At 37.0% G+C, this 25,512-nt stretch overlaps 1 protein-coding gene across 4 annotated transcripts in view; it reads right to left on the reverse strand.

The window, feature by feature from the left end:
- Nucleotides 1-1,035: 1,035 nt before the first annotated feature.
- mid2 (midline 2) overlaps nt 1,036-25,512 on the reverse strand; it is a 179,594-nt gene continuing 155,117 nt past the window's right edge. For 3 of the 4 annotated variants that reach the window (XM_087799612.1, XM_087799613.1, XM_087799611.1), the window contains 3 exons: nt 23,336-23,497; nt 7,656-7,863; nt 1,036-6,042 (listed from right to left, as the gene is read on the reverse strand). In XM_087799612.1, coding sequence (XP_087655738.1) covers nt 5,634-6,042; nt 7,656-7,863; nt 23,336-23,497 — 779 coding nt within the window. In that variant the 3' untranslated portion in view covers nt 1,036-5,633. The remainder of the gene's footprint in view (nt 6,043-7,655; nt 7,864-23,335; nt 23,498-25,512) is intronic. The other variant, XR_015712870.1, reaches the window with a different exon arrangement.

The raw sequence follows: 25,512 nt of genomic DNA on the forward strand, positions 1-25,512 counted from the left end.
TAACAATTTTATCTAGTATTATTTATTACTAGTCTCATTTAGACTATTGTAAGTTTATTTTGGTGTCTAAACAAGAAGGATCTGTCTCGCCTGCAGTTAATACAAAACTCTGCAGCGAGAATTCTGAGCCGCTCTAGTAGAAGAACTCACATTTCTCCGATCCTTAAAACTCTTTACTGGCTGCCAGGTTTCTTTCAGGATCAACTTTAAAATTCTGGTTCTTACTTTCAGAGACTATAGGGTTTTTGTTTTAGGACTTTTGTAATTTTTGTGAGTATTTATTGCCCCTCAAAAACATTTAAGCAAATATAAAAAAAAATATTGGGAAAATTGCTTTTATATTAGATTAAATAATTGGGTTAGATAAAAGTAATTTTAAGAATCAAATAAAATATATATAAATCGATTCTCTTTTTAATTTTTTTTATTAAAATAATAATTATTATTATAATTATATAATTAAAAATCCACATTTTCAGTATTTTAAGGGAAAATACCGACCCATAAACAGAAGCGAAAAAACCCCCAAAACAACAACTCTTTTATAGAGTTAAACTACTCGATAATAATAGTAATAATACGTAGTAAAAAATATAATTTTCTAACTTTAAATGACCTTCACACTTGGTCTAGATCACCTTAAAATAATGTTTTTTTTCTCACGTCTATGATCCAAATTTAATTTATAGATACTATGTATATATATATAGAAATATATATATATATTTAAATTGATTTGTTGATTTCTTGTGGTTTCACTGTGAATTTTGAAGTCTTTGTGTGATTTTAAGATATTTTTTTATTTATAAATCTGTTCCATCTTAACTATAAAAATCTATAAAATAAAATCTATATAAAAGTATTTGACTATTTATTAGTATTTTCTTCTCATCCACGTCCCCAGAAGTTGTTCCCAGTCTCGTCCGGATCAGGGTGAAGAGGCGACTGACCTACTGACCTACTGACCTACTGACCTCCAGACGACCTTCGTCCGGAGCTTCGACCAAAGATGAAAAAACACGACGTAAAAACATGTTTTTGGGATCAGACTTTTAATTCAATTCACATAAATAACATGAGTCCATATATATATATCTTGTATATTATACAACTGTATATAATATAGAAGCCCCTCCAGACGTACGTTCCTCTCGGGGGTCTCTGGAGACTCGCGGCTTCTTCCGTTTATCAAACGGCAGAATCTCTCTTTAGTCGTAGAAAATTATTTCCCAAGTTACACAAACCGAAAAGAACGCGGGAGAGTCTCGGCGTCTCCGGGGACACGACCAGGACTTGCTAAAGAAACTCATCCACTGTATGTTTATATATATATTCAACTGCGTCGACAGAGAAAACACTGCAAAGAAAAACTTTACATGGAAGTCCAGAGTGTTTTTGTTCGGACGCGTTTTTTTTTGTTGTTGTTTTTTTTACAAACGGATTGAAAAGAACATCTGGATCAGTGTGAGACGGAAACTCTTGGTTCTGAACCCGGAGCCGAGTCACGTCGTCGTGCGACGACCCGAGGAAAACCTCGCACAGGTGAGTTGAGATTGTCAGTCCCGATCACGCATCAACACGTGGTTGCCGTGGAGACGGTCGATGACATTACGACGCGAGTTACACAAATACTTTCTAAAGTTTCACTTCAGGTCAGACGGAAAACTGGGCGAACACTGAAGAGTTTGTGATTTTAACAGAGTTTAGAATCTCAGTCTGAGACGCAATATAAAATAAATAATAATAAAAACTTAAAAGTCTGATTGTATTAAATTGGTTTTGGTTCAGGTAAATATAATAAGTATATATCAGTTAAGAACATTTTCTGCGACTTCAATTGAATAATAAATCATAAAAGTGTAGAAAACATTAACTTTATGATTCTAAATGTAAATTGTAATAGTTATAAAAAATTGTGATAAAAATGTAATTATTTTAATTGAAAATATTCAACCAAACAACTCGTTTTTTTTTTTTGCTTTTTGTGGTATTTTAAAGTTCTGTTCAGCAAAACAAATAAATTAAAAATTTTAGTTTAGAATACAGGTCCCATTAAAAGAAAAAGAATAGGAAAAAAAAAGAAAGTATTATACTAATATTAAAAACGAAATCCGAATTTCTTTTTAAATGTTTTATTTATTTACTGTCAATTTTCCAGGTGCCATTCAGCATGAACAATAATTAAATAAAATATTAATAAATAGATAAATAAAACGAAAAAATAAATACAAAAATAAAAGAAGAAGAAACAATCATAATAATCTAAAAAATATTTTTTAATGATTTACTTTTTTAGGAAGATGTAACAAATTTAAAGATTTAAAGAACTAAAAGAAAAATATAAAATTGATAAAAAATGGTCTCTAGATCTTTTATTATTTACATAAATTATAATTTTTCATTGTAATTGATTTATTTTCCAGATTAAATACTTTTTGTTTCGTTGAAATTTCAGTGTTCGTCCAATTTCAACGCGACCACGATTTATCTTCACACAAATGGAAAAAAACAATTGTTTCCTTTTAACCGTCTGTCGTCTGTCAAACTGAAAAAAGTCTTTAATAAAAGATTAAAAACACATTTAAGCTCCTTAAAATAAAGTTTCTCCATCATAAACTTTTCTACCTTCTCTTTGATTGTCTGATTCTGAACAAAACCAAAGATGTTTTTTAACTTAAATTAAACTGATCCTTTGTTTTTGTTTTTTCAATCGCGACACGTGTCACAAATAAATAATCATCCATGAAATAAGGAAGTGTTGATGTTCTATCATGTCTCATGCATTTATTACCATGAGATCCAAAACAAAACAAGGCGAGTGTGTGTGTGTGTGTGTGTGTGTGTGTGTGTGTGAGTCAAGTTATCACGAAGCAAACACAATCATGCCATGACATGAAATCGAAACAAACACCGAGTTAAAATATTCCTCCTTCCCTGAATAGTCAAGAACAAGTATTATTATTATTTTTTTTAAAACAGCCACAACAACTGTGATAAAATCACGTAACAAAATAATCTTTTTTCCCTTTTCGGTAGTATTCGCTGGATACTAGGAAAGTAAAAAGGGGGGGCACTCACAGTGAACAGAACGTTTTGGCTTGACAGCAGGTTCCAGTACTTCCTGTGACGGCTTCATCCTCACTACTGACAAATAATATGAAAAATACTTTTTAAAAGAGCGTTTATTAAGTATATTAAACGAGTGTCGACCGTAGTGGAAGAAGATTTACGGGGAAGTTTTGTGTCACAAAACAAAAAAACAACCCAAAACTTGTATTTGTAAGTTTTTCCATTTATAAACATTTATTTTTAATTGTTTATTAAATATACATCTTGAGTTATAAAAGAAAAATAAGGAAACTTACTTGTGAAATATTTGGTTTTGCCAAAAAACATTTGTTTCTCAGTGGGATACTATTGAGAATTTATTTTATTTTTTTGTCTATATTTGGTTGTAATATTATTTGCCGCATTTATGATAAAAGAATAAAAAAAGTGTCGCCTTAAGTCACTTTGTTAAAAAAAATAAGACAAAAAATAATAATTAAAAAAAAGGTTTTCAATTTTTTGCTTTTTATTTATTTTTATTCTTAAATGATGTCCTTGAACTAATGACTCAAACTGAAGGAGTGACGATAAATAAAAAATACATCTTTTTCATTTTTTTTGCTGCTACATTAATGTAATTTTAAAAAAATGTATTTGTATAATATTCTGAAAAGAAAATACGTTGCTTTACATTAAAGCTGCAACACGTAAAATAAATATTATTGTGTCTGGCTCCCCCCAGTGTCGGAAAAGTGTAACTGAATTACAGAATAAAAATAATAATAATAATAAAATGTTACTAATTAAAAATGAAAGGTTACCTACTTTAACTTAATTTAAGTTTTAAATTCTCTGATAAGTCAATGCAAAGTTGTATTGCTGTTGTCTTTTCTTCCAATTTGATAAAGTGACCAAAAACTACAGTTTGTTGCGAAATAATAATAATTAAAAAAAGGAAAAGTTGTACAACTGTAAACAAATGGCAAAACTTTTTGGACAAAGATGCAGTAGTGAGGTTTCAGCCGGCGTCACACACGGACACTAGTGATGGTCTGATGAAGCTTCATGAAACAGTGTCATTATCTTCAGAGTCCACTAGATGGCGTCTCTGCACTATTTCTCTTTGTTTTGAACTGTTCTAATGAAACATAATTTCTAAACTGACGGCGCCACCTACTGACCTCTGAACAACATGACACTGTTTCATGAAGCTTCATGAAGCAGTGTCATTATCTTCAGAGTCCACTAGATGGCGTCTCTGCACTATTTTCCTTTGTTTTGAACAACTGTTCTAATAAAAACATCATTTATTAACTGACGGCGCCACCTACTGACCTCTGAACAACACGACGCTTCACGAAGCTTCATCAGTGACGGACACTCGTCACACAGATCATCGACAGATGGTTCGTGAAACACCCAGAGAGGTAACAAGTGCTACTCTTCGCTCTCCACAGCCCTCGCTGGAGGGAAGTCACTCAAATAAAAGTGCATCGATAATATAAGATCTATTGCCTTAAATAATACTTTTGTCTTTTCAATAAAACCTCTTATTGTACATGTTGAGTAGTCACGTGACGAAGAAAATATCTGGAAGCAAGTCTTGAACTTACAAACCATGTTTTTTTTATTAACTTATACTAGTGATGGTTTGATGAAGCTTCATGAAACAGTGTCATTATCTTCAGTGTCCACTAGATGGCGTCTCTGCACTATTTTCATTTGTTTTGAACAACTGTTCTAATGAAACATCATTTTTAAACTGATGGCGCCACCTACTGACCTCTGAACAACATGACACTGTTTCGTGAAGCTTCACCAACACATCACTAGCTTTTATCGTAGCTTCGTAGGGAATGTCTTAATCCGTCCTCTCGTTACTGAAAAGTCGGAATAAATTATAAAAATAAAACTCAATCAAGTGACTGCTCTTCCCGAGTTGCTTCAGATATGAAATAAAAATCGACTTCTCACGACAAGTGCGACTAAATTAAGAATCTCTTGCAAAATAGCGGAAAACTTTCAACCAACTTTTTCGGAATTCTTTCGTCAGAACTTCCAGCTTCGAGAGTTTAAATCGGATTATTTTCATTTTTTCCAAAAAACACAGGAAGTACAATTGGTTCTGAAATATCTTTCACGTGATTGTATTTAATTCGGCTAAAAAGTTACACTCAAGTTCCACCTTTGATTCTAACAAACCGAAAAGTATTCTCAAATATTCCGACGTCGATCGTTTTTTACTTCCGCGTTTCTTTTTCCCCCGAGTCAAACTTTCAGGTTCAAAACTCTGGTAATAATTGATTTTTTTTCAGTAGAATTCATCGGAACCAACGGTCCAGTGTCGAACTATCTTCCGGGTCTCATGCAGGTCTTGTGACGGTGAACACAGTGTCGGTGACATGCGTCTCAAAAATGAATTTAGGTGAGTCGGCATCATTTCAACGCCGACCGTAATTTTGTGCAAACATGAGGACTTTTCCAAAAAAAAAAAAAAAGATTTTTGAAGACCGGATGAAAAGAACCAAGTCTTCCCGGTCGACGCCATCGCGACCTTTTTTTTTCCGGAAACGACCTTCCCCCCCTCAGTGGCAGCTCTTCATCCCAGTCAAGTACGGCGACTCCTGCCGACACATCTGCTGCTCCTGCTGGTCCAGGGACATGCCGTCCACGAAGTCGGGCACCGGCAGGCCCGAGAGGATCATGACCGACTTGTTCCAGATCATGAAGGTGGGCACCACGGGCAGCAGGAAGGAAACCTCGAAGGTGTGGATGTGCTGGGAGTTCATGGCGTCGTAGAAGGACAGCGAGTTGTTGTCGTAGTCCAGCAGGACGCCGAGGCGCCGCAGCTGCAGACTGGCCTCCACCAGCATCTCCTTGCCGTCGTGGCGAACCATGAAGTTGTTGTTGCAGCGCGAGAAGACCCAGGAGGACGAGTTCTTGCCGCTCCACTCGTTTTTGGGGGCCGACTTGTAGGCGACGCCGATGGCGTACCTGCGGAAGATTCAAGGGGATGGTGTTAGCGACCCAGATTTACCTCCAGGACACCCCCTGGATCTGAGGACACAACAGGGGGGAGACACGGCAGCCCTTTGGGGTTCTTTCCCGGAACGTAGCGGTTTCGACTTCAGAGGCAATTAGAGGGAATTTAATTATAGTGAGAGTAAACAACCTAGATTCAAACTCTACTGAACTCACCAAAGATAACCAGAGAGACTTATGTAATAATTTCCCTAATTTCCCAAATCTCCAGAGAGATTAATAAAGTCCATCTAATCTAATCTAATCTAATCTAATCTAATCTAATCTAATCTAATCTCATGAACTCACATACGTGTCTGTAATTATCTCCAATAGAGGTGTAAGAAAATATGGCTTGTTTGTTCCATGATACTGTATCGATATTACACAAGATTGTATCTTTTATTTACAATTTAAATCATATTTTTATTCTTTATTAAGTTTATAGTTTATGTTTCAAAAAAGTGTTTTACTAAACTAAAATAATTACTTTTTTTTTTTACAATTAACCTGAAAATATTCACTTTATTTATTTTTGTGATGTATCTAAACCGGTCGTAATGCCCTCCGCAGCCAAAGAAACGATGAAATCCCAGTGATGACTGAGGACGAGAGGATACAGTGACTCCAGCAGCTTTTAAAGATGATGTTTGGACATATTTTGGTTTGAAAACAAATGAAAGCAGTTACGACTTCGTCAAGAGTAATGTGGTCTGTAAATACTACAACACCAGAGTCAAGTACTCGACAATACTACAAATATAATCTTGTTACTATATATATAACAATTGGTCTAAAATGACCCCAATATGGGACAAATAATGACTAAAGGTGCAATCAATGGTTGTCGGTGTCTACGAGTGTTAACGTATACACAGATAGAAAATACTATTTAGAAAACTTGATAATACAATTCTTATCTTTCTTCTTCCTGTTGTGGTCATGTGATGTTGGACTCACACGGGAGACTGCGGTGTTCGGAAAGTTTCAAGCTATACAAATTACAAAATAAATATAGTGCGGCTTCATGTTCTTACAATTACATCCGTGAGGCGTATAACTGTTTTCATACTGTGTGTAGTAATACTGTTCGTAGTAGTAGTACTAGAAGTGGGGCGTATTACTATGGACCCTCGCCAAGTATTACTATATAGCCTCAAGGAGTAATACTACGGTTGAAGCCATGAATCACATAAAATTGGTTCGACGTAAATAAGTATATCCAGAAATAATACAAAAAGGATTAAAAGGTGCACTTTTAATCCTTTTTGTGAGGAAAAATTAAGCATTTTACGTTGGCCTTATAGTTCGGAAAATACAGTAAATAGAGTTTGAGTGATTAATCTGTTCATTTTATTCTGATTTAAGTGAGTTTACAAGAATAACTTGTTTTGGTTACTACTTGAAGGGCTTTGTTATAATGGGATTAGCTTAAAAAAAGAAAATAAATCATCATATTTGAAATAAAAAACAAACAGTACACATGTAGAATAAACATTTATACAACTATTTTGAATATATGGTATCGTGGCCTCTGTATCGTGATCCTCATCAAATCCCCAGACTCTGGTCATGTGACCACTCACCACGTGGACGCTCCGAGCAGAACCTCCCAGTAGTGGCAGCCGCTGTCGATGAAGGTGTTTCCGGCGGCGCCGTAGGATCCGGTGCCGCTGAAGCGCTCCGGGGTGTGGCTCTTCTTCAGCGAGCTCTCGTCCTTCTCCATGGTCAGGCAGTCGTTGGACAGGCGCAGCTTCTTGTGGGCGGTCTTGGGGTCCAGCTTGAAGGGTTGGCCTGGAGACACAAGAGACTCATCGGTCACTGGTTGACGGACCCAAGAGTGGAAAGACTTTCAGAAACACGATCGATAAATAGAATAGAATAGAATAGAAAATGTTTATTCATCCCCAGAGGGGAAACACACTTTTACAACAGCACAGTTGAAAAAAATAAAGTGCAAGGAAAAGAGAAATAATAAAAGAGATAATAAAAAAAAACAAAAAACAAAAAAAAAAAACTGATCTTAAAGATATACAAATTATTTACAATATTAGAAATGTAACACTATTAACAAAATTATAAAATAAATATAGTGCGGCTTCATGTTCTTACAATTACATCCGTGAGGCGTGTAAGTGTTTTTATACTGTGTGTAGTAATACTGTTTGTAGTAGTAGTACTAGAAGTGGGGCGTATTACTATGGACCCTCGCCAAGTATTACTATATAGCCTCAAGGAGTAATACTACGGTTGAATACGTGAATCAACAAGAACAAATCCATCCATTTACTTCCATTGACAGAAAGATGGGTTTAGGGGGACTTTTCTAGGGAATACTGAGGTAAAAACAAGATTTCAGAAAAAAAGTTGGGGAAGAGAAAAAAGAAGAACACTATATAAAGTACTATCATGAGTCTTCCAAAGACATATTCAAGGAATTTTGACCCAAATATTTTGCAGTGTTGGCTGAAAAAAAAGTGCAAAATTTTGTTTTAATCTGGAATGAAACGCAGTTCAAACGTGAACACATGTCTCCTGTTCTGAGAAGCTTCTCCGTCAAAATGATGTGTTTGGGCTTTTGCCATTTTTCTGCCTTTTCGTATAAAAGTGCAAAACTGTGGAACTCACTTCTCGCTGAATTCAAGACCATACCGGAGTTTAAAATGTTCACCACAAGCTTAAAGAGCTGGTTGAAAACAAATCAAATATGCACCCATTTGTAAGTAGCACTGTATATATAAATGATCTTTGATTGTACTGTAGTTTAGTTTTCGTTTTGTACGATTAACTTTTATTGTGTAATTTTAAATATTGTGTATTTTTAAATATTGTAAAAAGGCCCAACCGGGGACAGGAATTGAAAACTAGCACAAGCTATACATTAACTCAAACTTGTATTGTGATTATGTTGACTGCATCGTCCCTGACAAATAAATAAATAAATACATAAATAAATACATTTAAAATCCACCAAATTACAAAATGTATACAAAGTGCAACATTAAGAAAGAACAACATGACACAATCTAAGTCTAAAGATAAAGAACATAGATCAAAGAAAAAGGATACAAAGATTAACATAGAATAGAATCATCTTTTTGCCTAAACTCAGAATTAAACAGTACTAATAGAACTGGAGTAACATCCAGGTTACTTATATGTCTAATAGTATGTGAAAGGAATTAGTCCCTGAGTCTATTAGTGTTGCATCATGGAAGGCGCATTCGTGCTCCATCTGCTTCAATGATGACAGTGTTTACAGGATGATGGACAGTCGTTTTGAACCTCTGCTACAGAGCCTCAAGGGTTAATACTACAGGCTCTAGTAGTACTAGTACTAGGATTTTCTGTTTGCAGTATTTATACCCATTAGTCATTTTTAATCCAGATAGCAGGAAGAAAAAAGACAAGTTTGGGTCTCAAGCGGTCAAAATAATTTAGATGTTGTTGGAGCCAAAACAGAAAACTGGACTGAATAAATCAAAACTAATAACGACAGAAAGTCATCATCGAAATAGAAAATTCTACTTAAACTGTTTATCGACTGAAGCGAGACCATGAAAGTCCAGGACATGAAAAGGCAGACCCCCCCCCCCAAAAAAAAAAAAAAGATTTCAAATGAGTCGAAACATCAACAGAAAGTGGGTTAGACTCTCTTGTAGTGAATCTGGGGAAAGACAGAAGAGAATGTGCTTGAAACATCGGGACAAGACTTTCCACTTCAAAGCCGCTCGCAGCCTTTGGTGGAGAAAACATTCCGGCGCAGGAAGCCACCCGGCATTCTTCTGCCATCACACGGACTCGGGAATTAGCAGAAGGAAAAACCGGCAGCGAGGACAAGTCCGAGGCAGGAAAGTCTTCTCGAGATTCGATTTGAGAGTCGAGTTAATTTACAATTAACGAGGAAACAATCGCAACATTTCTTCATTCTTGTGTTGCGATTAAACTCCCGGCCTCTGGATGGCAGCACTGATTACAGCAAAAGGTGTATATAAAATTAAATGTTTTTTTTTCATTCTTGTGTTTCATTTAAACTACCTTCTGAAAATGGTGAACAAACTATTAGTGTAAGAAAATCATGATACACTGATAAATGTGCAAAAGAAACTGTTCTCTCGATACTGTATGAATATTCAACAGCAGTATATAATTTTTCTTTAAGTTTTCAAATAGAATTTTTTTTAATCATAGTGTTTTTTAATGGTTCATATTTCAACAAAGTCAGTATATAATTAAAATAGTTTTTTTATTTAAACATTTACATTTGTAAATATTTGCGGCATTTCTTTATTTGTGTGTTGCAATTTAACTCCTTACCACTAGATGGCAGCATTCATAACATCCACCGCAGAAAAATGTGTATTAAAAAATAAAATAATTAGAATTTTTAAATGTATAATTAAAAAGCTAATATTAATGACGTTTGTTGATTTTTGTGTTTCAAACAAACCCCCGGCTGATAGATGGCGGCAGTCGTTACGTCCTCCGCAGCTAACGGAACAATGAAGTCCTGTGGGATCACAGCATTGACTGAGGACGAGAGGATACGGTCGACTCCGGCAGCTTTTAAAGCTGATGTTTGGACATATTTTGGTTTTGAAAACAAATAAAAGCAGTTACTACTTCGTCAAGAGTCATGTGGTCTGTAAATTCTGCGTCAACAGAGTCAAGTACTCGACAATACTACAAATACCTTGTTGCTACAGTATCACAATATATCGTATCATTGCCCCTGTGTCATGATATGTATCGTTAGAATTAACAACAAACATGGAATGCGTTTGTTGAAATTTGTGTCGCAAATTTTTTTTTTTTTACTTCCACTGAAGCTAAAGATACATTCTCACAAGATCCCAGCGGTGACTGAGGACGAGAGGATACAGTGACTCCAGCAGCTTTTAAAGGTGATGTTTGGATATAATGGTTTCAAAACAAATGAAAGCAGTTACGACTTCGCCAAGAGTCATGTGGTCTGTAGATTCTGCAACACCAGAGTCAAGTACTCGACAATACTACAAATATATTCATGTTCCTACAGTATTGCAATATAACGTAACGTTGCCCCTGTGTCGTGATACGTATCGTATCAACAGATTCTTGACAATCTGTTCAAACGACGTGTTTGTTGCGGTGATATTTTTCCACCCATCTTTGTAAAAAAACTGCTGCCACCTAGTGACCGGAAGTTGAATCGCAGCTGAATCCCCAGCAGTAGCGTCAACTCGGGGTCATCGTGGAGAGCGAGGAAGATAAATCTCGGGGTGAGGACGACCACGACTCCTGCTGAAGGTCCTGCATGTGTGACGGAGCTTCTATCCCGACACCTTCTCATGTCTCGCGGCTTAATGAGCCACACAATGGCGACCCCGTCTATCGGCCCCTTTCCCTTCATCCCTCGCCCCCCCATCGACTCGCGCCCCTCGTCCTCAATCCTCCCTCCCAATAATCCGCCTGGTGAGTGTGTGTCACTGCATGTGGATATGAGACGACGAGGCCAATGTGCTGCTGGCAGCCAATTACATTAATGCGCTCTCTTCTTTGAACTGCTTATCGCTGCCAGCGCAGCCATTTTCCCAAACACTGTGGCTCTGTCATGCCTTTCCAAGGGGACGACTCCTGAGCGCCGGGGCCCGGCCCCCGTCGGTCGGGAAATGAAAGACACGCATGACCGTGGAGGACAAAAAAAAAAAAAAAACGACTGGTGTCAACTCGGGCCGACAAGTAAACAGCGAGCGTTTGAACGCATGCCAAGAAGAAAACACCTCACGTCACGATCCGTGAACTTGAAACACCTTCGTTCCACTGAAGTCTCCAGGGACTGAACCAGTTTCCTCAGATGAACTGTTGCCATTAACTCTGGGCTGTTAATGAACTGGTCTTTAAGATACCTCTGCTCAACCTACTTGCATTTGAAGGTCATCTAATTTGTTGATTTAAATGGTCTTAAATAGATGTTGACTCTATTGTATCGTCAGTGTCTCTTTGTACTAAACTCTCTTTTCATTGAAATATTGACATTATGAAATGATCGTAAGCCCCGCCCACTGATGACAATTTGTTTCTCTGGAGATGAAATCTTGTTTACCATAACCATCTGCTGTGATTGGTCAAACATGGAGGTTTGTCACCGCGCGTCATCAATCCCGTAAGTCTCCTCCTCCAAGGGACTCGTTGTATAAACAAAGTGGGGCGTGATTTTATATCTGACTGGAGGAGTGAAGCCATTATAACGTCATAATGGACTCTCGTAACCTCTCGTTCGCCTAGATTGCAGATGAACTTTATAAATTAATCTATTTTCTTTTAGCTTTCAAATACTATTTTATGTTTTTTCTATGGTTCCTTTTTTTAAAAAGTGAGTATAAAATAAAAATAAAATTATTATTTAGAATATTTACAGGATTTCTTTATTATTGTGTTGCAATTAAACTGACCGCTAGACGGCAGAATTCATTACATCCTCCACAGCTGAAGCTACAGTTAATTCCAGCAACATATCGGTGATGACTGAGGACGAGAGGATACAGTGACTCCAGCAGCTTTTAAAGCTGACGTTTAGACATAATTTGGTTTCAAAACAAATGGAAGCACTTACGTCTTAGTAAGAGTCATGTGGTCTGTAAATACTACAACACCAGAGTCAAGTACTCGACAATACTACAAATGTATCCTGGTTACTACAGTATCACTATATACCGTATCTTAGCCCTTGTATCTTGATCACGAGATTTTTGACAATACACTAATCAATAGATGTTTGTTCTTGTGATACTTTTTCATCCATCTCTGTAAAACAATGAGAGAAGAACTGGAAGAAAAACTGCGAGTAACATTTACCTACAGTATTTCTCAGCAGCTTCTGACCCAGTAAGTGGAAACGTTTTTGACTTCCTGCCAGAGACAGAAGTGCCTCCGAGCGTCTTATTCTTACAAAGCGTGAGCTCAATTCGAAACTTGTGCGTCAAACTAAAAATATTTGAGAGACAAAGAGGAAATTGGGGTCAACGCTGGGTTAGTATTTGCATAGAAAATGTCAGGATAGTTGGATACAGTAGATGTTTCAAGCACTGTGTGAGCTTGTAGTTCAAATCTGAAATGTATTCTATACTCGAGGTGAACCTCATCAAGAACCTCATGATACACATCACGATTTACATTTTTTAACCCACTGTCATTCTTCCTGATTGACGTTTAGAGATTAAATACCCATCGTAAGTACCTCAATAAATACCTTATTGATGAACTATACTAGCCTTTAAATGACAGGAAAACAAACAACACATTAATTTACATTTGTGTAACTTTGAGATTCTAAAAATGTTTCATTGTATTGAAATATTTCGTGCCTCGGTCAGATTTTGGCCAAAAAGCCACTGAATATTAGTCGTGCAGTAAAATATATTTCCAAGAAATAACCAATAATGGCAAGAAATGTGGATGAAAACCATTGTTTGAATGAAATAAATAACACAGAAGTGGGTTAAAGATGAACGTGTACAGATAAAAAAGCTCAAATTATATTAATAACATCATGTTGTAGAATTCGAAGGTTGTATCAAAAGAGTAAAATTGAGTAACTTTATTTATTTTTCACTTCATGAAATGTATTGAACAACTAATAATAAACCTCGCTCAGTTTTCTCTTCTACAGTAAACCATTATTTCCAGTTTCCCTTCTTTTGCGCCGTCATCTTTTTCCCAGGGCTCCTCTCTTGCTGTGCGCTAGCTTGAGGCCTGTCATCAGGAATGCATGCTGGGTAAATATTATCACAGGTCTTTTAAGAAGAGGTAGAAAAGCTGCCTGTGCCCCTGGGATACCTTGACTTGTGATATTTTCAGCCTGTGCCTACTCGACGTGGAGACTAGAAGAAGAGGTTCACAGTCAAAACACAAACCTTCTCCTCCTACACAAACATGACAAACGCATTTAAACAACACAATAGTGTCGAGTTTCTGACGTGGCCTGGTACCAGTGTGTGAGGCACTCGGTACCAGGACTGAATCACTTATATACAGGGGTGATACGGAATGTATCACGATACAAAGGCAACAAAACGGTGTATATTGTGATACTGTAGTAACAAGTATATACAGTATGTGTAGTATTTTCGAGTACTTGACTCTGGTGTTGCAGAATTTCCAGACCACATGACTCTTGACGAAGTCGTAACTTATTTAATTTGTTTTCAAACCAAAATATGAACAAACATCAGCTTTAAAAGCTGCTGAAATGGAATGTATCCTCTCGTCCTCAGTCATCACCGGGATTTCAGTGTTTCTTTAGCTGTGGAAGGTGTAATGACTTCTGCCATCTGGCGGAAGTTTATTTGCATCACAAAAATTAGGAAATGCTGGAAATATTATAATATATGTTGAGTGTTAAAAAAACAAACTAAAATATAACTTATCCCTTGGTGACTCAGAGATAACACAAGGGATACCACAAGAACATTTATTTTCGGGCCTTTGGGTCACCTTTACCCTGAGATAACATAAGGGTTAATTGAAATGTTATCCATGAAAGAACTATGATGAAAAATGCAAATTAATTTAAAAGCAAAATAAAAAATTGATACAGTGCTGGAGTTGACTGTATCCTCTTGTCCTCAGTCAACGCCTCAGAGATCTCGCGGGATTTCACTTTTCCTTAAAAGGAAGTCATGACAGAAGTTTAATTACAAGTCGAAACGCTGCTAATATTATCATTTTAATAAAAATCGATTTATTTAACTTTATGCTCACTTTATTGAAATACAAACCATAAAATGAATATGATGAAAATAAAGTATGTTAAGTATAAAATGACTAAATAAATACAATTTTTCAGGGATATTAAATATCTACATGGTATTGTGAAAAAACATTGCGACACGTAAGAGTATCAATGTTTTTTTATACAGTTTTGGTTTATTATCACAGAATGAAATCTTATTCAAAACTTGTTTTAAAGGCGTTTTATTTCATTCTGGCTGTATTTTTCTGCCAGTCTGTGAAAAGAATCCACTACATCACTACGATACTTCGTGTCACCGGTGGAAAACGCTTCAACGTATTTGTTGAAAAATGTATAAAATCTTAAAAGAGCGATAAAGATTTCAAAGGAGCTAAAACACCGGAATCCGTCGCTACTTTGTCCCGCGAGTGAGTACGAGCGGCACCGGGAGCGTATTAAAGGTTAAAGGCGTATATCGAGGGCACTCGTGTCGGCAGACACTCAACCTCGCAAAGAGCTATTCTGTGTCTCCGGCTCACTCAACACTCCCGACTCCTCAATCCCTTCTTTTCACTCCTGCTCCGGTCGGCAGGAAAAAAAAAAAACCAGGTCACGGTTTAAGGTAAATGCACAAGTGCGGTCGCAGCAGAAGAAGGTCACAAACCGTCTACTTAACCACCTTCTTTTCTTCATTCCTAATTCATACGTGGCCCCGCAAGAAGCCGCGACACACTCTTGAGGCGATCCCCGGGTTTTTCTATATTTATAGGTTTCCTTTATGGTTCTGAAGTGGTTCCACCGGAGCGGAGTGGTCTAAAAAGCCGGTGAAAGCCTTCGGAACTCACGACACGGTATTAACTGTTGTTTCGATCGAGAGGCGAGTGTTCTGCACGAGGATGTGTGACAACATTATCTACTCCACCGTCTGGAGGGAAGACTTTCTTTACACGTCAAGGTCAAGATTTGTTTTCTGTTTTTTCCCCCAAAACTTTAAACACTGATGCTTTAAAGCAGCACTATGTAAGATTTTGACCTTTTTTTTTACTCATTTCTTTTATATTTTCTTTTATTATTTACTTTTACTTTTGATCATCCATGACTCGTACTGTACAACTCTCCAGCTCAGACCAGGGTCCAGTGCCACCTGGGGGCCCTTGGACTATTTAAGTGGCCCTAAAGAGGTCAAAGTGTGAATGCATCCAAAAGCTGACTAAAATTTTGTTTAGTAATTTTTTTTTATTCATTTCAACATATAACAATTTTTAACCCGTTTCATTTTGTGTTAAGACTTTTCACCCCTTTTTTTAACCATTATCTCAGGGTCAAAGTGACCCGAAAACCCCGAAAACAAATGTGTTCGTGGTATCCCTTGTGTTGCCTCTGGGTCACCTTGACCCTGAGATAACACAAGGGTTAAATGTTTTCCCTTTTGCAAGTTTTTTGTTTTGCTCCTCAAAATAATGATGAAGTGAATAAAGGATAAATATTAAAAAGAAAACTTGGCTTCATCGTATTTTATTTTATATAAATTAAACAAAATTGTATTTACAAACCAAATGTCAATAATAAATGACATTTTTTCTTTCTTATTTTTTCTGATATTGCTTTGCCGCCCAGTCAACCAATCAGGGCTGTCGATCACTTTTAACGTAACAAAAAAAGACGTTTATTTAAGTGCAGTATCGTAGCGACCAATCAGCCATCACTTAATAGAGCAGTGCATCATGGGAGTTCACTGAATTCAAGCATTTATTTGGACTTTGTTGTACGGATACGATGTTAGCAAAGTGATGTAATTAAACATGTATAACGTAGCATCGTTAAGCTTCATATAAACAGAATTTTTGGAACTCTTTTTTCCTTGACGACCTCCGTGAATCCAACAAATGCTTAATAGTTCCATAAAAAGCCGCAGAAAAGCCTTCCTGGGGCTTTTATTTTGTACAATCCTTTCCTGTGTTTCCTGGGTTTTGTTGCTCTCTTGACAGTCCGTGAGTGCGATGCTCGGCGAGATCCATGGCTGTCGACTATCAGGACGTTCATATAAATCAGAATTTTTGGAACTTTGTTTCCTTGACGACCTCCGTGAATCCAGAACAAAACTGATCTAAAAAAACTGTGTGTTCTGTGATGTGACAAAGTCTTAATAGTTCCATAAAAAAGCCTCAGAAAAGCCTCCAATTTTTCACTGACAGAGCAGCATTTTTTTTCTCTCTTCATTCCATCTTCTTTTTTTTTTCTGCTTCGACAGTAACACCAACAAACGTGTTTACAAACTCGACGCTCGCCGTCTTCTCCGTGGGATTAACTGCCGGTTCCGTCTGTCAGAGCGAGTCGTCGCCACGAGTCACGACGTCTCCAGATGAAAAGCTTCACCTCGTGGGATGGATTGACAGATGGCACCAATGGAGGGAAGAATGGATGGAGTGAAAGGACGGAGCGACGGAGGAGAGCGAGGCAAGGATGGGGTCGTGGAGGGACACGGAGAGCCGAGAATTTTTAGCCGATTTATCCCAAAAAAACTATTTAAACCTGATGACACGTTTTTTTATGGAAAGATGTTACGCAAACCTTTCCTGAACTTGCAGAAGTGATTACCGGGAAGATTTATCGTAACAGAAGGTGACGGAGAAGCAAGGGATGAGTTTCAGGAGCAGAAATTGACTTCATACGATACCAGGAATAATGTTCGTCCAACTCTCTGCTCTTATCTTTTTTATATTGAAATACTTTCCTGCGTTAAATTAGTTCCACAAAAACTTTGTTTAAAAAAATGGAAAGATTGGGTTTTGGGCCTGATTGTGATGTTTCAGTTCTTGTCGTCACTTTAATAAATAAATAAATAAAAAAATATGTAACAGCAGCAAACGTTTGCTCTTATAAAGAACAAGAAAATCTCATTGTCATTGTAACACGAGGCATTTTTCGATAGAAAGAACAAAAGTTTCCCAATTTTTTAAATTTTGTTAGACATGACTTAGAATAGAGAAAAGGAAAATGATATTAATTAGTGAGAAATATTCATTCAATAAAGACAAATCCCCAAAAATAAGCTAAAAATAATCACCATATCCCAATAAAAAGAAAAAACAGAAAATTTTGCTTTGATAAACTCTGATTTAAGACTAAAACAAGAATATTCAATTAAAATATAGGAAGGAAATATCAAAAAATTAAATTTTTGTAAGAGAAATATTGTAAATAGATCACATTGAGTCTGGTTCTGCATAAGGTTTCTGCCTCCGCTACATTCACTCTTTTTGTAAAAGCAAGTTTCAGGGCAGCAATTTAATTCAAATTAGTTCCGTGCAGGCTTTTTATTTTTTATTTTTTAAAGATTGGGTTTTGATCGTGATGTTTCATTTCTTGTCACCACTTTGTAATCTTCTGTTTAGGATAATTGTAAAAAGTAAAAAATAAATAAAAATTGTGTAATAGCCACAAACGGGTCTGTTATAAAGACCAAGAATATCTTAGTTTTTTTTATGTTTTAATTGTAACACGAGTCATTTTTCAATAGAAAGAACAAAAGTGTCACAATATTTTTGCAATATGTTGAAACGGACTAAGAATAGAGGATAAGAAAATGATATTAATTAGTGAGAATAATTCATTAAATATCAACAAATCCCCAAAATAAGCTAAACATATTCACCATGTCCAAATGAAAAGCAAAAACTAAAAAAAATGTGCTTTGTTAATGCTGATTTAAGACATAAATATGATTTAAAAAAGAAAAATGTAATTAAAAAAATAGGTTGGAAATTTAAAAAGTTTCATTTTATTTTGTACAGTCCTTTCCAGGGTTTCCTGCGTTTTGTTGCTCTCTTGACAGTCGGTGAGAGCGATGCTTGGCGAGATCCACTGCTGTCCACTATCAGGAAAATTAGTGATGATGCATAAAGAATCTACTCCTGGCCTGGATCGTTGTCAGCACTTTTTTTCTGGACCATCGGTAAACCTCTCAGTTGTTCGCCTAGTGAACCAACTTCTTAGACGATAACCCCCCGACTGATTTTTTCATGTCAGCGTTTTGTGTTTCCTTTGTTGAGTTCTGGATCACATTTTTTTCCGTTTTGTGTACTGTAGTGGATCTCGCGCCTTGCAGCCACCCTTGCCTTATTTTTTGGAACTTCTTGTTTTTAATTTGGACTCGTAAAGATCTGGACTCTGAACTTTTGACGCCATCTTGTGGACGTTTTGTGTATTAAATCGTGTTTTGTGTGTCTTTTGTGAACCTCCCGCCTGGTTACATATTATCCCCCCGCTCATGGGTCATCTTGCTAACTAACCCGATTAACAACATTTTTTTGTAAGAAGAATTTGTAAATAGATCAGATTGAGTCTGGTTCTGCTTGAGGTTTCTGCCTGATAAAAGGACGGTTTTCTTCTCCCATGTGGCTCATTTTGTAGAAGCAACAGCTCCAGGGCTGCAATTTACTTCGGACGATCCAGAAAAATAATGGCCGGTCCAAAGCTTTTATCATTTTTATTTTTATATTAAAATACCGCATACAAATGAGTTCTTTTGTTTGGCGACGTTCGGGTCTTGATCAGACGCTCGTGACATTTGATGTCTTCCAGCATCTCAGCTGCTCGTCACCACTTTACGATCTTCTGCCTGACAAATGACGACCAGCGAAGAAGCTCGGATCCTCCGGAGCGTCTGGAAAACCATGACAGCTTCGCCCTCCGATCCCGCCACGGGCGAGAAGAAGTTCAAGCGCTCGCAGAAGGACGTGTGTTCGCGGCTCAAAGCCGCCGATACAACGAGCGAGAGAAAGACCTAATAAGCCCGTCAGAGAGAGACACTTGTGATCAGCGTCGTGACCCATTTTAATCCCAAAACATCACATATTTTTTTGCGAGTCTGCCGAGTCTTAATCTCCGCTGAGGAACACGAAGCGTGTTGCTGCAGTTTAGCGGCGACGATGACACGCGTGACACGTGCGACGCTCCAACCAAACTTAGAAGCGATTAAAAAAAAAGAAACACGGACATCAAGAAGTTCCTAAAGAAGGAGGACTTTTGTCGCGGTGATGGTTCCGGCTGCCGTGGAGATGACAGCGAGTGGGAAGAAGCTTTACATTTGTTTGCAGGACTGAGGGAAGAACGGTTGACATCATCGTGACTTATAATTAACGCTGCCAAGGAGGTCACGTGGTCGTCCTGCGGGCCTCGGTATGAAAGGATGCATTTCAAGGAAACATGATTTAATTCGACTGGTTTTCCGGATTAGTGTCCGGATCAGACCCTTAGACTGTCTTCTTGTGGAGGTCTGCACTCTCTGAGTGCTTTTCTGTTAGTGGTGTTGTCCCAATTCAACACTGAGTCGAAGAGAGATGTTACATTTCCTTTAGGACACGAGATTTATCATGACCTTTGTAATAACCCTCAAGCAAAAAAAATATCTTAAGATATAAATAAAAAACAGTATAAAATATGATGAAATTGTTAATTTTGCTAATTTTTTTTAGAGGGACAAGGACTTTGTCAATTTTATTTGAAGATACAAAAAAAGAGAATCTTTTGTAAATACAATGCAAAAAATAAACAAATGTTTTTTTATTTTTTATTTTATATATCATGACAAAAAAAGCTTAATTATCTAATCATTTTGTAATTAACCACTTCACTTAATTGATCTATTATTATACTTTATCCTTAAAAATTGATTTTATTTTTATTTGAATTATTAAAAATATAAATGTAAAACTGTATAAATTAGCGTGAAATTGTTTAAAGATAAATTAAAACAAAAAACGACAAAGAAATCCAAAACAAAAAATGTATATTTTTAAAAATTATTTTATATGACATGAGATTTCAAATAAAGCAAAAATAATCGTATTATTTTGTAATAAATTACTTCAATTAATTTATCATAATTATGATTATATTATATTCCATTATTATATAATTTTTTGAAATTAAAATGTCCCTTTTGAAGATTTATTTCAAATAACTAAAAAACAAAGAAAAAAAAGTAAAAATGTTAATATGAGTAATTTAATTTAGAACTCAACTATTTATTAAAATATTATTCTCTATTCTCATCATCGAATAAGTCTCTGAACTAAAATAAATTTAAGAAAATTCAATATTTAATCCAAACTAAAAATTATAATATATTCATTCATTCCTCGGGCTATTAGATTGTATAATTCGGTAGCTCGGGGCAGGAGTGGAGTCAAAGTATCATGATCTGTTCTATGTTAATCTTTGTATCATTTGTCTTTGTTATATATTCTTTATTTTTTGACTTATATTGTATCATCTTGTTCTTTCTCTTTAGTTCTCTTTGTTCTTGTTCTTATTTTATTTAGATTTTTATGAATAATCGTCTGTATTATGTGTCTACTTGGAAAAGAACAATTTCCCGAAGGAGACCTCCTGAGGGGCCAATAAAGTTCTACCTAACCTAACATAACGATTATGTTTAATTGAGACAGAACGACATGGAACAACATGGTTCCTCGACATGTTCTCCGTCCTCTTGAGAATAAATCTTCTCATTGTGAGTCTGAGCTTCATAAAGTTTAAACTCTGTCAGAGTCGAGTCACCTGTCGTCAGTTCATGCTCCAGATATAGAGAGATGACAGCTGAGAGAGAGAGGGAGAGGGAGAGGGAGAGGGAGAGGGGGAGGGAGAGGGAGAGAGGGAGAGAGAGAGAGAGAGGGAGAGGGAGAGGGGGAGAGGGAGAGGGAGAGAGAGAGAGGGAGAGGGAGAGGGAGAGGGAGAGGGAGAGAGAGAGAGAGAGAGAGGGAGAGGGAGAGGGAGAGAGGGAGAGGGAGAGAGAGAGGGAGAGAGAGAGAGAGAGAGAGGGAGAGAGGGAGAGGGAGAGGGAGAGGGAGAGAGGGAGAGGGAGAGGGAGAGAGAGAGAGAGAGAGAGGGAGAGAGAGGGAGAGGGAGAAAGAGAGAGAGGGAGAGGGAGAGAAAGAGGGAGAGGGAGAGAGAGAGATAGAGAGGGAGAGGGAGAAAGAGAGAGAGAGGGAGAAAGAGGGAGAAAGAGAGAGAGAGGGAGAGGGAGAGAGAGAGAAAGAGGGAGAGGGAGAGGGAGAGGGAGAGAGAGAGAGAGAGAGAAAGAGAGAAAAGGAGAGAGAAAGAAAGAGAGCGAGAGAGAGAGAGAGAGAGAGAGAGAGAGAGAGAGATGCAGCTTCATAACAAATACGTTTATATCCAGATTACCGTTAATCCAGTCTCTCGCTCCTGACAGTCGCTCGGAGGCGAATCAAGCTTCAAACCAGCGTCGTCGGCTGATTTCACTTCGTCTCACTTTCACGTTTTTTTTTTTTTGCAAAATTGAGTTTTTTCTTTTGACTTCCATGTGGATATTGAAAATAAAAGGTTTTTGCTCAAAGTGACTTTTTTTTTTACACCCAGATTAAGATTTGATGATGAATCATCGTTTAAAGTCGTTGTTTCACAGCCTGGGATTAAAATAATTCTGTCCAGGATCAGATGTCGGACAAACTGTCCTGATGTTACCTCGACTACTCTACCTTAGTTTGTAATACTCATGCTTAAAGTAGTCACACTTATAACTACTGAATATTTTTCACTCTTATTCTGTTACTATCAAATTGAAGAGACATCGTCCCAGCTACACAGGGCGAGAGACAGGAGATCATTCAATAGTTTGCTAGTTAAATCTAGGGAACATTTTGATAAACTCACACATACAGTTGTTTTTGGACAGTTAGTTAGTATAAAGTAAGAAAAAGTACTGGTTTTAGAAAATATCAACGTAGCGATATACTGCGATGTTTTTTTCTTTCCACGATTCTATATTGATCTTCAACTGTATCGCTTGCAAACAATATTTTATGAGTTATCATCGTTTTTTTTTGGTTTATAGTCCAATAAGAAGTGTTTTGAAAATAAATCATTCTACCTTTTAACAAACAAATATTTACGCCGTTTGTTCATTTTTGTGTTGCAATTAAACTTCGGCAGCAACCTGGTAATAACTGAGGACGAGAGGATCACTAAACAGTTCAGTGTCCCCTAAAATCGTTTAGAAAACTAAATCCCCCAAATATAAGCTTAAAATATTCACCATGTCCTAATGAAAAGCAAAAACTGAATTAAGATTGAAATATGATGAAAACAAGAAATTCCAAACAAAGAAATAGGGAGAAAATATAAAAAAAATCTGACCTTTTTTTGTAAGAAAAATCTATAAATAGATCACATTGAGTCTGGTTCTTCTCAAGGTTTCTGCCAGTTTAAACGACAGTATTCTCATCACTGTCGCTCCATTTGATTGGATTTAAAATAAATTGAATTAATGTAAAAACTCTATACAAACTTTTAAAAATACGATGAAGAATTTCATATTTCTGCTGAAAATTCAACAAAGAAGAAGCTCCTTGACGTTTCCAGTCATACATATGTACGATAGCGCCCCCTGTGGCAGGTCGTCTCTACCATATAGAAGTAAGAAATGTTGGATTTATATAGAACACAATAATGTGTGTAACTACAGATCCTGATCAAAACAGTGTCGCAGCAGCAGCGTTAAAAAAAAAGAAGTAACATTCTTGTTCTTACTGTTGGTCTTGAGTCGGGCCGGCTCACTGTTGCGACTTCCTGCCTGGTTGATGGCCTTGACGAAGAAGATGTAGCGAGTGCCGCTCTGCAGGCCGTGCACCGTGTAGTGGTTCTGCTTGATGTTGGGCACGATCATCCAGCTGTCGGCCGAGTTGTACAGACCTGGAGGAGCGAGAGAACCAAGACGATGAGAAGGATGACGAATGGAATGAATCCGTTCGGACCGACATTTTTTTTTTTCTGAGCCATCGATTCGGATCAAACCTCCTCGAGATTCGCTCATTACGTCGAATCAATACTGAACTCGCACTGACTCGCTCCGACAGGGAGGTCTTTGTAAAGCAGGCCGGGGTTGTCACGTCCGCTCATGTTAGCATGTATAGAAATGCATCAATTTTTTACTCCATATTGCAGCAGCGACGCACAACACACTGGTGTCGGTCGCACACAAAAAGAAAGTGAATATATATCATCATTATGACTGAATAACGAGCGTCGTAAAAAAAAAAAAAAAAGGCGGCTTTAAAAATGTATTACAGTTGCATTTAGCTTGAGGCGCGTTCTGGGTTGAAACTGGGTCCTTCTGTTTGGGGGATTGTGTGGCACTCCGGTTTCCTCCCACAGACAGAAACAATCGTGCAGGAGTTATGTGACGACGACCAGAGTTTTCAACCGTCGGAATGTGCTTTTAAAGTGAGAATGTTGAGGAGATTTGTGCGTGGAAGAGTTGATTCAAACTGCAGCTGGATGAACATTTACATCCATCCATCTATCATTTATCTATCATCTATCTATCCATCCATCCATTATCTATCCATCCATCTATCCATCCATCCATCCATCCATCTATCATTTATCTATCATCTATCTATCCATCCAACTATCCATCATCTATCCATCCATCCATCATCTACCCATCATCCATCCATCCATCATCTATCCATCCATCCATCCATCCATCCATCCATCATCTATCCATCATCTATCTATCCATCCATCCATTATCTATCCATCCAACTATCCATCATCTATCCATCCATCCATCATCTACCCATCATCCATCCATCCATCATCCATCCATCCATCCATCCATCCATCCATCCATCCATCCATCATCTATCCATCATCTATCTATCCATCCATCCATTATCTATCCATCCATCCATCCATCATCTATCCATCCATCCATCCATCATCTATCCATCATCTATGCATCCATCCATCATCTATCCATCATCCATCATCTATGCATCCATCCATCATCTATCCATCATCCATCATCTATCCATCCATCATCTATCCATCATCTATCTATCCATCCATCCATTATCTATCCATCCATCCATCATCTATCCATCATCTATCCATCCATCTGTCATCTATCCATCATCCAGCCATCCATCCATCCATCATCTATCCATCATCTATCCATCCACCCATCCATCATCTATCCATCCATCATCTATCCATCCATCCATTATCCATCCATCCATCCATTATCTATCTATCATCTATCCATCTATAATCTTGATTTATATACATTTATTTCAAGATATTGTAAATATATTTGAACATATTTGTATATTTATTTAGTGTTCTGTGTAAAACATTGTCAAATAAACCTCTTCAATTACGAGTCACCTGTTAAATTAATAAACTAAATGTAAACAATCAATATCAATATTCATCGAAGTAAATTTTAATAAAAGTGTTATTATTAACTGCTGCCATAGTCAGTGTCTACTAGGCCACGTGTGGCCCCCGAACCTCTTTTTACCTTTTTGTATATTAAGTAAGTAAGTCATTTGTATTTATTTATAGTGCGTTTCCAGACCAGGTTCACAAACAATCAAAACAATACTCAATAGAATATAAACTTAAAAGGTCAAGATAAGACTGAGAACATATTAGTTTCTAAGATTCATCTACGAACCAAGAGAGTTAAGTTAAGTTAAGTTAACTTCTCTCCCACAACCATTCATCACAAAGACTTCTCTTGACACACAGAACGTATTTTCAGAAACAGACGTAGCTTCTAATTATGAGGCGTCGCTGACGATCACTGAGCTCGACACGCATGAAGTAATACGTGATATAAATACTTCTGAGGAGGAAAATAAGCCGGAGTTAAAAGTGTCGCGATCCTAAAGAATGGATGAGAAAAAACTCAAAGTGCT

The sequence above is a fragment of the Callionymus lyra genome, chromosome 9 (assembly GCF_982586985.1).
Source record: "Callionymus lyra chromosome 9, fCalLyr1.hap1.1, whole genome shotgun sequence".
In the NCBI taxonomy this organism is placed as follows: domain Eukaryota; kingdom Metazoa; phylum Chordata; class Actinopteri; order Syngnathiformes; family Callionymidae; genus Callionymus; species Callionymus lyra.